Here is a 13,418-nt window from a genome sequence, read left to right on the forward strand (position 1 = left end):
GCCCTTTCTGGTGACATCAGTAGAGATATCGATATCTTCCTTATTTTTAACCAAAATATTGTAAGTTAAGCCCATCCTCTTTTGCAACAGAGCAATGGAAACAAAAAGGCTAATCTTCATTCCTTATAAACTCTTCAACTATTTTGAAGACATTATCAGAGCTACTCCTAGCCTTCTTTTGGCCTTTTCCTTTCAGTTTTTCACTGGGAATTTTATTTTTCTACCTTTTAAATTTTGTTCCTCTTTTGCTCCATATATCTTTTACATTTATATATTCATCTTTTACATATATATGTAAAATACATATACATTCACTCCTCTTTTAAAAAGAACCCCAATCTTTGCAGAAATTGATAACTGATCCTAAAATTCATATGGAAATTCAAGGTACCCAGAATAGCCAAAACAATCTTCAAAAGAAAAAAGAAAGTTGGAAGACTCACAATTCCTGAAATAAAAACTTAATACAAAGCTACAGTAATCAAAACTGTATAGTACTGGCATAAGGATAGACACACAGACAAATGGAATAGAATTGAAAGTCCAGAAATAAACCTATACATCTAGGGCCAATTAATTTTGGAAAATGGGGAAAGAATATTCTCTTCAACAGATGGTGTCAGGACAACTGGATATCCATAGGCATAAGAGTGAGGTTGGAACCCTTCCTCAGCCATATACAAAAATTAATTCAAAATGGATCAAAGACCTAAATGTAAAGCTTGAAATTATAAAACTCTCAGACAAAAACTTAGGTGTAAATCTCCATGATCTTGGATTAGTAAAAGCGTTCTGAGATACAACACCAAAACACAAGCAACAAAAGAAAAAAATAGATAAGTCAGACTTCATCAAAATTAAAAACTTCAGCTTCAAAGGATACCATAAAGAAAGTGAAAAGACAGTCCACTGAATGGGAGAAAATATTTGTAAATCATATATCTGATAAGGGACTTGCATCTTGAATATGTAAAGAACTCTCAGAGCTCAATAATAACAAGACAACACAATTGAAAAATGGGTAAAGGATTCTGAATAGACATTTCTCCAAAGATATACAGATGGCCAATAAGCAAATGAAAAGATGCTCAACATCATTAGCCGTGAGGTGAATGCAAATCAAGACCACAATGAGATACCACTTTGCACCCACAAGGACAGCTATAATCAAAATGAGAATACAAAACGTTGGCTAGAATGTGGAGAAACTGGAACCTTCATACACTGCCAGTGGGAATGCAAAGTGGTACAGTGCTTTGGAAAACAGTCTGGCAGTTCCTCAAAAGGTTAAACACAGAGTTACCATATGACCCAACAACTCCATTCCTAAGTATATAAACAAGAGAAATGAAAACATATGTCCATACAAAAACTTATACACGATTATTTCTAGCAGCATTATTCATAATGGCCAAAAAGTGGAAACAACCCACACGTCCATCAACTGATGAACAAATAAACAAATTGCGGTATATCCATAGGATGGAATATTATTCAGCCATGTAAAGGAATAAAGTACTAACAAATACTGCAACATGAATAAACCTTGAAAACATGATGCTAAATGAGAGAAGCCAGTCACAAAAAAAATATATATAGTATGATTCCATCTACATAAAATGTCTAGAATAGGCACATCCAAAGAGACAGAAAGCAGACTGGTGATTGCCTAGAGCTGAGGGGGTTAGGGAAAATTGGATAGTGACTATAGTGAGTACAGAGTTTCTTTTTGACATGATAAAAATGTTCTAAAATTTATTGTGTGATGATTGCACAACTCTATAAATATACTAAAAACTTCTGAATTGTACACTTAAATGGGTGAATCTTACAGTATGTGAATTATATCATAATAAAGCTGCTATATAAAAAAGGAGCCCCAAGTTCAATATAGCACCCTAAGTAAAGCACTTATTTACCCTAAGATGCATACAGACTTAAGCATTCATCTATAATGATCATTATAACTGATACTTAAAAGCCATCTTTTTCTCGTACATTAAGAATAATTAAAAATTTTATGACTAGGATAATACATTCATTTTCTGGTACTTTTCTATAAATGTTTTTCAAATTCTCTCCCTTATCTTTAATAGAAAGAAACTCAGACAAGATGAAAGCGCTGGGAACCTGCAGGACAAGGGGACACTGAAAAGGTATAAGGAACACAGAAAGAGAATTCAGGATTTCTGGATATAAACAGGTTTATTTTTCTAAAGCTGCCATATCTCTATTAATGAACAAGTGACATTAACTTCAAAATCTGCAAGACATATTATTTGGATCAATAACAATAACTCTTTAAAAAAATACTTACCCCAGATCTGTAAGTGGAGGCTTATCTCTTCCTCTTCTATAGCATAGGTAAATCTGTGGCCCCACAAGACTTCCATTATTGAGATCAGCTGACAATCCAGTTGGGGTAACATCAATACACATATAATCCCGTGGCACTTCCTCTCCAAGAGATTTAATAACAACTGAAACATCTGTGATAGGTTCTTTTGGTTTAGCTACTTTATGACAGGCATCATTGAAGTGAATTTCTTCTTCAAGAGGCTTTGAAACATCAGTTAATCCTGCTACAACAAAGTAGTCAGCAACACGAGGCCCCTTATCTTCAATCATCTTCCATTACAGAAGGTTACATCTAAAAGGAAAGTGAAAGACTAGTATTCTCCTATAATAAACCAAATAAATATAAGAGGTTTGTATGCAAATAAGAACAAAAAACTAGAAAAAGAGCATTATCTCCCAGAAAAACACATTAGTATTATACATTTCACTTTGGTATATAAAAAGTATGCCTTTTAAAAAAATGGGAATATATTCAGCATTATTTTCTGATTATAAAAGTAATGCATGAATTTCCATTTTTGGCAATAAGGAAGCCTAGATTGTCTAATAGACAACAGCAACAACAACAAAACACACCCTTTTAAATGCACAGATTAACTTGTAGGAATGTAAGGGAAATTCTCAGGGCCCAAAAACATTGAGGAGACCAAAGGCCAAAATGCAGTGTATAAGCTGATACTGGTGGGGGAAGTTTGTTATCTCCTCAGTAATCAATGGTTTTGTGTTTTAAAAGACATGACAGACACAGGAGACAAGACCTTGGGACCATATAAGATAGGGAATTGGAACTGAGACACCTGTAGAAAGCCAAGAGCCTCAAAGGACTACATCATCAGTTAAAGAGTAGATTCTAAAAACCCATCCACTAGTACAGGGAGAAAATAAAGTTTGCCTCAATCTGGGCCCTGCATTGGGGGGAAAAAGTCTCTGAGAATTCATAACAATAGGCCTACTCACACTTGGATTTGAGGTTTGAACTTAAGCCATCTGCATGGTCACATGAAGCTCCAAATTGAGATATTAACAATAAAAGTGTTCCCAGGCTAGTGATATCCCTGGGGAAGCAAATGCAAAACAGTGCTAGAGGGTACACCCTCAACCCAGGTTTTCCACAGATAAAGCCCAGCCGAAGATGACCTCTTATTCCAAAACTACAAAAACACAGAAAGAAAAATCCACCCTGAATGAGTCTCAGCAGATACAACAAACAGAAGAACTTCAAATAATAAAAGTAGGGCAGAGATTATAATAGTAATGCATGCTTATAACAAATTCAAAGAAAAAATACACAAAGTAGAATCCATCATGCATTTGCAAACATTTTAATAGCAAAATCTCCTTCAGTTGTCTAGTATCACTTAAACCTTATTTGCTTGTTTAACCAGGAGAATACTCCACCACAGTTACGTCATTACTTATATAACCATTATAGGAAAAAAGTTTAATCTAAATCTAAAACAGAAATTTCCCAACGTGTCTCATGTTAGACTTAATTCCAATAAATGCAAAGAAAGGATTCCACAGACAAATAAATTAGGTATATATACTACATGCCTCTTCTGTATTTACAATATATAAAAATATTAAAGCTTCAGCAGTCCTTTGATAAAGGTACCTAACTTTGCTTAACTCAGGATTTCCCAAGTCTATTTGAATAACGAACCCTATTTTCCCACTTAAAAACTAGAAAAACCCCTCAGAATATGCTTCAGAAAATGCTAGTTTAAAGTAAACAGCCTTCCTTTATAGACTATAAAATACCTGAGGGCAAAGAAATTCTTATGTAGTATACTTGTTTATAATATAATTATCACCATTTTCATCATAATCCCAAAACTCATTTGATTTTCTATATCACTAATGTCAAGTTTTCAGAATTCATGCCACATTTTTTGGAATCTGTATCCATTGCTCAAATATAGTCTGTAAATATTCCCTCTTTTTGCTTACAAAACAAGCCTAAAGAAGAATCATATATTCCTACTTGTTTTATTTAGATATACATGACTCCTATATAGCAATTTCCTTACACACAAGATTTCTGCACAAAATAAAGGGCTTAAACTTTTCAGAAATGCCTCCTAGACTGACAGTAAAGAGAAAGCACTAACCTGTCCGTCAGAGAAGACTCTGTTAAATGTTGAACAGTCACTCTCAGCTGACTGCATATTAACAGGTGCTCCACAAAAAAACAAGCAGTTTTATCCAGTTGACTATTCATTTTTAAAGAGTAGGGGGAAAAAGGCCCTTTTTTAAGCACTTTTGTATTGATATAACCTTTTTCTTCACTACATTAAATAGTCTTTGAAAATAATTTTTTACTGCCTGCATAGCATTTTATTTTATGGACACACCATTATTGATCTATTTCCTTAATGTTGATCATTTATTACTTCTACTTATTTTGCTAATATTTTTTAAATGCTATGATGAATAACCTTGAACATAAACTTCTGGCTACAACTCTTATTAGTTCTTCAGGATAAATTTATTGAAGTAGAACTACTGGGTCAAAAGTTACATAACCAGCCTCTATTAACTGTCTATGTGCTTTTACGTGTACATGAATTTTAAATTATAAGCTCTTGATAGACACAAGTCTTCAAAATTATCTTGGTAGAGCACTTTCCTTTCATCACAGTGAAGAGATTTAAATATTCTCCTTTTTCCTAGACTCTAACTTCATGTTATTTAAACTACAGCATATAGTCACTATTGCATACCATAAATACAGTTTTATGTCTTGCTATGCAGAAAGAAGAGAAAGAGAATGGAAACAATTCCTTCATGAAAACATATATTTTTAATAAGTTCTTTTGAAAGCTACTATCTTAGCCATTAAAAATAAACAGCTACTATACTAATAAGTAGATATTTGGGAGAAATTTGTATGAAAAATTCGTTTTTGTTCGATTTTCCTGGTTCACAAATATTAATAATTTGATCTCATTCACAATTGAATACAGTAAATAACTACTAAAAAGAGAACAAGTTATTGTTCTTCATCAGTATATATAAGAAAAGAACAATCAATTTTAAAGTGGTGACAACATACTCTTACATTTATTGACAGAAAAGTAAATTATACATCACTCCAGTTCTCTTGCCTTGTTGTTGTTATTGTTGTTTTCCATTTATTCTTTGGGGGAGGGGAGTGATTAAGAAGGTAGGCAAAATATTTTAAGGCACAGTTGACAAAGTATACAATGCCAAGAACACAGCTGGCAACATTCCAGGTGACTTCCTGAAACATCTAAATGCCCTTTAATTCACTCAGGAAGAGTCTATAATACTAAAAATGCACTCTGCTTTTTAATTTAAATTAACTATTTTTAAAGTAAGTTTGAGGTTTAGAAGCTGGGGGAAGACACTGTTAAAAATTCAAGGCAAAGAAAATATGAAAATCTTTAATATAGAAATGAATAATTAATAATATTTCTTAATAATTCCATTAAACCAAGAGACTTCCACTGGCACATAAAATTTACAATCCTCATGGAAAATACTAAATGTATATTAAGACAAAATGCCTTGTGTTGGCAAGAGCCACCAAAAATTACTTGGGGGGCTGGCCCAGTGGTGAAGTGCTTAAGTTTGCACGCTCTGCTTCGGCGGCCCAGAGTTTGCAGGTTCGGATCCTGGGCTCGGACCTACACACCATTCATCAAGCCATGCTGTGACGGCGTCCTACATACAAAATAGAGGAGAATGGGCACAGATGTTAGCTCAGGGCTAATCTTCCTCACCAAAAAAAAAATTTACTTGGAAATAGCATTTGAGAAAAGCAGTCCTAGTCACACATAAAACTTGGACTTTTAGTGTAGTACATCTGAGCAAAAACCTCTAAAAAAATTAGAAGGTAAATTTCTTTTCTTTTTTGGGCAAGGTAAATTTCTTTAAATTCATTTTTGGAAACTGGGGACCACACAACACAAGCATTTGATCCAGTAGTTCTCTAAATAATCACATATATATCACATAATATAAAACCCTGAAATAACTTTACTCAAGCTGAAGTAACAAGAATACTACATCATTAACCAATTACTGTTTTTTAATTCTTGTTTGTTCAACATGATATGGATAACTTAAGGAGTTAGCTCATAAAATGTTTATAGGCATCTTCTTAAAATTTCAGATACCTGCTTAGCTAGTATTTCACTTCAAATGACACCTATTTTCTTTGAGAACAGAAAACAAGAAGAACATGTTCTCTATTCCTAAAAGGTTCATGAGAACTAAATTGAGAAATCATTACAAGAAAGCTCTTACCCAATTCAGCAACTAATGGAGACTGTTTTTCTCCCTTTCAATCTCTGCCCAATCAATTCAGAATCTTTTTTACTTCCTCTATCACTTCATTAGGTCAAAGTAGTTAATAAGCATTTGCTACCTAGGCTAATTCTAGGGACAAGAAAAGGCAAGAGCGGAAATCAGAGCTAACATTTTAAAGATAAATGAAAAACAAAAAATCTGAACATAAAAGTTTTACAAAATTGTAAACTATTACTGAAGTGGTAAAAGGAGCAAAAGTCTTTCGGATAGGGCGTGATAAATAGTCACAAACTCAAGACATATAGGAAAATGGTCAACAACACAATGGATCAGTTCAACTGCCCCTCATTCCAGTTCACTTAAATAAATAAGCTAGAAGAAATTTTCTTTTTTTTTTAACCTAATGTCACAGTTAAGAACCTAATCTAGCTCATCTTTTCTTACGTTATCAAAACTAAACTAGAGATCCTCATTCCCATCTTTGCAAACTTCATCTCTCATTTTTCTTCCAACCAAGGTAATCTATCTACTATCCTTCAAATAGTTTTACTCTTTTTTCTTTGATGATACACTATTTCCTCTTTCTAGTCAATATATGTTTATCATATTTTTCAAAAGAATTTAAATTTATATGAATTTTCATTTAAACTTTATAAATTGTACAAAGTAGCAGAAAGAAAAAGAAATTCAACAATCCCATTCACAACAGTAAATCCGGTTTATATTTGACAATGTTTTCTAGTTTTGAGAACAGAAAACAGTCTTCTAATTCTCATGCACAGTATAATATAGAATATAAATATCTGCATTTTTATTTATTTAATACACATTTTTCTAAACTGCTATAATCTTCATAATTATACTAAATGACTATATAATATTCCATCAAATAGAAATATACACTATAACCAGAACTCCAGTTTTGCATTCCCAGCTAGTACCCAAAGTATGGTAGGTAGATACTTAAAAAATACTTGTTAAATGAATGAATAGTTCACCTTATAACCTTCCTCAAATCATATTATACCAAACATAATGTCTTTTTAATATAATTCAGAATCAATTTTCTGAACCTCAATTGATGAAAGTAATAGCCTCTGTCTTCAAGGAGTTTCTTGTTTAGTTCTATTTTTCTACATCTCTTTCTATATTTTTATTCCACCTCTAGCCATCTTTTATCCTATCACCCTTCCAGATTCCAAGTGCTTGCCTTCACCCTGTCCAAAGTTTCCCTACCAATCTCTCCCCAAAAGCCCCATGCAAAGAAGTGATCCCAACTTTACTGTCCGTTTCTCCTACCTCTTTGAAAACCGGCGCTCTTTTAGCATCAGCATTCTACGAAGATTTTGAAAGGAAAGAAATCTTATTTGTATATCATATTTAACAGTAGGTTGACTTTCTTTTAAAAAGGTTTAACCCACCCAAAACAACCTTGACTTTTTAAAAGTTAAGTTTGGGTTTATTAACCCAAACTGATTGATCATGTGGGGTTAATTTCTTGAGCAAGACAGAGTTACTTGTCTCCTACTCTGCTTTGGAACCATCTTCCCTCTGAATACGTATTCTCAAGCAAAATCCAACAAGAAAAATCAAAACATAACTGCGTAATTTTACAGCTCCCTTTTGAAAGATTATCAACTCTGATTTATTAAAACAAAAGTTAAGATAGGAATAATAGACATTTAGAGGGCAGAGATATAACTATTAGTCATAGCCTAATATCTCATTTTACAGCCAAAGAAACTGAAGCATAGAAGGTGGCTTACCTACGGATACCTAGCTAGTTAGTGGCAGAGCCTGGGCAAGAACTCTAGTCCCTTAATCCAGTATTCTTTACATATGACGATGCTGCCTCTAATAAATGGTGTTGAATTAATACTGACCCAGGGCACATCTTAAGACATCTTCTTTCAATAAGTTATTTTGTGTCACTTGCTACTCATAATCATTATGTGGTGAATATATGCCAAATTCTTGTTAAGAGATCTGGTAAATTAACATTTCACTATGTTTAATACAGAAAACACAAACACATAGAGACAGAGATTGGACTGGTGGTTACCAGAGGGGAAGGTCGGGGAGGAGGGTGAAAGGGATGATTAGGCACATGTGTGTGGTGATGGATTGTAATTAGTATTTGGGTGGTGAACATGATGCAACCTATGCAGAAATAGAAGTATAATGATGTACACCTGAAATTTATACAATGTTATAAACCAATGTGACCGCAAAAAAAAATAATAAAAAAAAAAAATCAGAAAACAGCTAATAGAAACAAATCAAAATGAAAAACAAAAACTACTTACACATTACTGAAGGTCTCTCTTTGAAAATGTTGCCAGATCTCAATTTGTGAATTCTGCAAGCCTCAGAGTTTGAGATATAATACTGTATTGAAAAGAATAAGAAGTGGGCTTAAATTAATTCCAATCAAGTATTTCCCCCTTAGATGCCTGTGGATACTTAAAGTTCTGTTAACAATGATAATTTTTAAAAATACAATTGCATATGTTGTTTTCATATGGTTAAGGGCCAATAAGTAATTTTCAAACACCAGCTCTTTCAGAAAACACATTTCAGTCAAGAACAGATACACACTTAAAAAAAAAAAAAAAGGCGGAGAAAGAAACAAAAGAATAAGTGAGGGTACAAAAGAGTAAATGTGTGCGGAAGCAAGGAGTCTGAGAAAGAAAAACATGCCTATTTCTGGGGCATCATGTATAGTATCTCATTCCTAGAGAAAAATACATACATTTAAGACAATTTAAATATAGACTCAAGTAACATCCATGTACATAACATATTTCAAAGAAGTCAATACCTGAAAGTTTTTTCCCTGTATTACAAATTTTTTAAATACTATTTAAACAGAATCAGTTATATCAAATCCTTAACAAAATATGACCGGGATCTCATCAAGGAATCCAGGTCTTCTGACCAAGATAACAAGCAATGTTATATTATGGGCTTCAATATGCCATTATTATACTTTCCTAAAATTGAGTAATTTAGTAAGTTGTAGTTATGAGTAATTTTAAATCCCAAATTGGAAAGAGGAGGCCACTGACATAGTCTTAGACCTTAGCCAGTCCAACTGGCTTTATTGTAATTTTAGCTTTATAATGCTGGAGACACACACACAAGAGTTTTAGTAAGAGTCAAAAGCTTTTGCAGGAAAGCAAGTTGAAATGCAGTAATCACAAGAACATCAAGAGGAAGAAACCACAGCTTTAACCAATATGGAATATCTACTAATGACAGGGAAATAGCAGCAGCCACAGATACCAGATTTACCTAATTTTGTTAGTCCTTGATATGTGGGTGTCTGTGGGAAGTGGGAGAGAAGGCGGGAAAGGGCCAAATTATTTGAGTCAAGATTTGATAGAGTGTCTTGAAATGGAATGGAGAAATAACATAACTACAATCCTGTTACATTTTGGACTGCTAAAAATGGTCAGGATGGATATATGTGTTTTAAAAATTCCACCTCGACTCATTGAAAAATTTCAGTCAGTAAATACGACGTGGTATATATATTTTTCAAATATTCTTAAAATCTTATTGCTGACGGGTAGCAAAGAGACAATGTAAATACTGACCTGCTGAAACATTTTTAAAATTCAACCTCAGATTATCACAAACACTTTCTAGTTGAAATACTCTACGTATATAAAAACACTTGTAAGTTTTGAAAATTACAGCTCCATTTTATTGGTAGAATATCAGGCTTGTTTAGATGCAATTATTAATTATGAATGTGCTATACCCAATTCCAAATAACATTTTCTGCTACATAGAGTTTCTTAATATAGTAAGAACATTGTTTTGACCATGACTCTATGCGCCACTAAACTTTTTTTTTTTTTTTTTTTTTTTTTCCCCCAAAGCCCCAGTAGATAGTTGTATGTCATAGCTGCACATCCTTCTAGTTGCTGTATGTGGGACGTGGCCTCAGCATGGCCAGAGAAGCGGTGCGTCAGTGCTCGCCCGGGATCCGAACCCGGGCCACCAGTAGCAGAGCGCACGCACTTAACCGCTAAGCCACGGGGCCGGCCCTCCACTAAACTTAATATTTGTTTACTACTCAATAAATAAATAGCGCTTTCTTCAATGTTGAAAATTTTAGATTAATTTATAGGCGCATTCACAATATCCAATATTTCATCTCTGACAGAATGAACTTCCAAAACCTTTACTTTGATTCCATGAATTGTATGAAAAAATTGACCCATTATTAGAATTAACTGATTTTCTATTACTCGGAAGATGAGACTGATAAAAAACTTAACACTTAACATTTGCAAAGTTCTTTTTTTGCTAATGGAGACAACACAGCACAGCTACTGCTTCAATTTCCATACATGCATAAGAAAACTTAGAATAGAAAATGAGTAAAATCTATTTAGTAGAGCATCCTTTGATGTAAACGGAAAGTCATGCCCACAAAGTGATGTCAGAGTGCTTCCTGCAGCTACATACATTAAATTATCTTTCAGCACAGACTCCTTTAAATTGCTATTATTTTTAATTGAACCTTTTATTTTGAGATAACTGTAGATTCACATTCAGTTGAAAGAAATAACAGAGATCTGATACACCTTTTACCCAGTTTCTCCCAATGGTAACACCTTGCAAAACTACAGTGCAATATCACATTTGGGATATTTACATTGATGGAATTCACCTATTTTATTGTGATTTCACCAGTTTTACTTGTATTGCTTTTATGTGTGCGTGTATTTAGTTCTATGCTTTTTTTTTTTTTGCTGAGGAAGATTTGCCCTGAGCTATGTCTATTGTCAATCTTCCTCTTTTTGCTTGAGGAAGACTGGCTGTGAGCAAACATTTATGCCAATCTTCCTCTATTTTGTATGTGGGTCGCCGCCACAGCATGGCTGCTGATGAGTGGTGTAGGTCTGTGCCCAGGAACTGAACCCGGGCCACCGAAGCAGAGCACACCAAACTTAATCACTATGTCACAGGGCCAGCCCCTAGTTCTATGCAATTTTATCACATGTGCAGCTTCATGTATTCATCACCAAAGTCAAGATACAGAATAGTACCATCACAAAGATCCCTAGTGTTTACCTTTTATAAGTATGCCCACCTCCCTCTCCCACTTTCCCTGCCACTGTCCCTAATCCCTGTGAAGTGGTATATTTTTACCAGAGAGCACATACAGCCTATGAAAGGAAAAGACAATGTCTCCAAAAGCAACATCTCCCTTACAAAATAGGTGCAGAAACAAACCAAAGAAAAAAGTATGAGCATATATGGTGGGGAAAGACTTGTTGGTGACATTTGCTCAGCCATATGGAACATTATATTCGAGCATGATTATACAAACATATGAATGTACAGACATTGGTATGAACACAAAAGATAAGAAGGACAGAGAGTGATCATCTCCTAAATCACAATGAAGACCAATTTCCGTAGTTCTGAGATAAATTTCCTATCATGGATAAATTCCAGACAGGAATCAAGTGGACAACATAAAATAATGCTACAGAACAACTACAATGAAGATTCCTAGATGTATAAGAACATAAAAAGGGGCAACTCTGCCCCTCAACCAGAAATTAGGTTGGAACTAAAGTAGCTACTATTCCCTTGAGAATATGGATCTGGTCTGGAGGGAACAGGAACAGACTGGAAATAACATTTAGTTATTTCCAGGAACCCTGTCTTTTATTTCTTTTGATTCCCTCATATAAATTATAGGAGTTATAAACACATGGTAGGCGTGTAAATATTGATTAAATGAATGAGGTCAGCACAACAGAAAAATGGAAAACTGAAGACATCACAGATTCATAGGATTTTAGAGCTAGGAGGTTCTTAGAGACTTAGTTTCAATTCTTTTTATAATTGAATAAATTGAGGCATCAAAGTTAAACAGCTTGCCTAAGACCAAATACATCAATTTATGACTGAATCCTTATGGCTTTTAATTTGGAGTTCTACCATACCATACTTCAATTCAAGAATGGAAGAGAAGAAAACAAGTCCCTGGTGAGACCTGTGTGTTAATTAGTGGACCTCGGCTTTGACGGACAAAAAAAGTTAATAGCTAAGTGGGAGAAGTTAAACTGGCCGAAGAGAATGGGGCAATTAGCAGGTATGAAAAGGAATGGATGACCAAAAATAAGAGTAAAATAGAAAAGGAAAGAGGTTGAACGACGAGATACAGCAAGAAAAGGAATAAAAAAAGATGAGGGGGAAAGTATAAAAGGAATAGAAGTAGAAAATAATGCAGAAATGGGAAGGAGAAAAGTGAGAAATGCTTAAAAAGGAATGGGGCAATGATATCTAGAGAATTTTTAATATTATTTACATTCTTTAAAGTTAAGAAACTATGAGATTGACCATTCCTACAGTGAAATCAGATTCCCTATAAACTGACAACAACAACAAAAATCAACTAGCAATCTTGTGCTGAAAATCTGTTCCTATTCAGCACTGTACATGAAATGCAAATATATGGTGCTTACCAGTCTAGAGTGAAAGGGAAGTTTCATTTTAAATTTTGTCTCTTGCGCCATCTTTTTTCTTTACTTAATTTCCTGTATGTATACCACTCCCACATCGCAAAGTTCTTACTTCCTCTTTGAATTATCATAAGCATCTGTTACCTAGTACCTAAATGAATTGTTGCCACCTGGAATCTTCCCAAATGTTTCTCTCAAACAAACAATATCTGGTTTTTCTTCTCTATTTCACAGCCATACACAAGCTAATCGAAATAGTACTCATTGGGGTGATTAAAAACACACTTACTTAAG

General features: G+C 34.0%; 1 protein-coding gene across 5 annotated transcripts in view; it reads right to left on the reverse strand.

The window, feature by feature from the left end:
• DENND4A (DENN domain containing 4A) overlaps positions 1-13,418 on the reverse strand; it is a 126,702-nt gene that overhangs the window by 89,680 nt on the left and 23,604 nt on the right. For 4 of the 5 annotated variants that reach the window (XM_058541870.1, XM_058541872.1, XM_058541871.1 and 1 more), the window contains exons 2-3: positions 8,940-9,021; positions 2,318-2,650 (exon numbers count right to left, since the gene is read on the reverse strand). In XM_058541870.1, coding sequence (XP_058397853.1) covers positions 2,318-2,628 — 311 coding nt within the window. In that variant the 5' untranslated portion in view covers positions 2,629-2,650; positions 8,940-9,021. Of the gene's footprint in view, positions 1-2,317; positions 2,651-3,315; positions 3,414-8,939; positions 9,022-13,418 lie in introns of all 5 variants that reach the window. The other variant, XM_058541869.1, reaches the window with a different exon arrangement.

Source organism: Diceros bicornis, chromosome 5 (genome assembly GCF_020826845.1).
Source record: "Diceros bicornis minor isolate mBicDic1 chromosome 5, mDicBic1.mat.cur, whole genome shotgun sequence".
In the NCBI taxonomy this organism is placed as follows: Eukaryota; Metazoa; Chordata; class Mammalia; order Perissodactyla; family Rhinocerotidae; genus Diceros; species Diceros bicornis.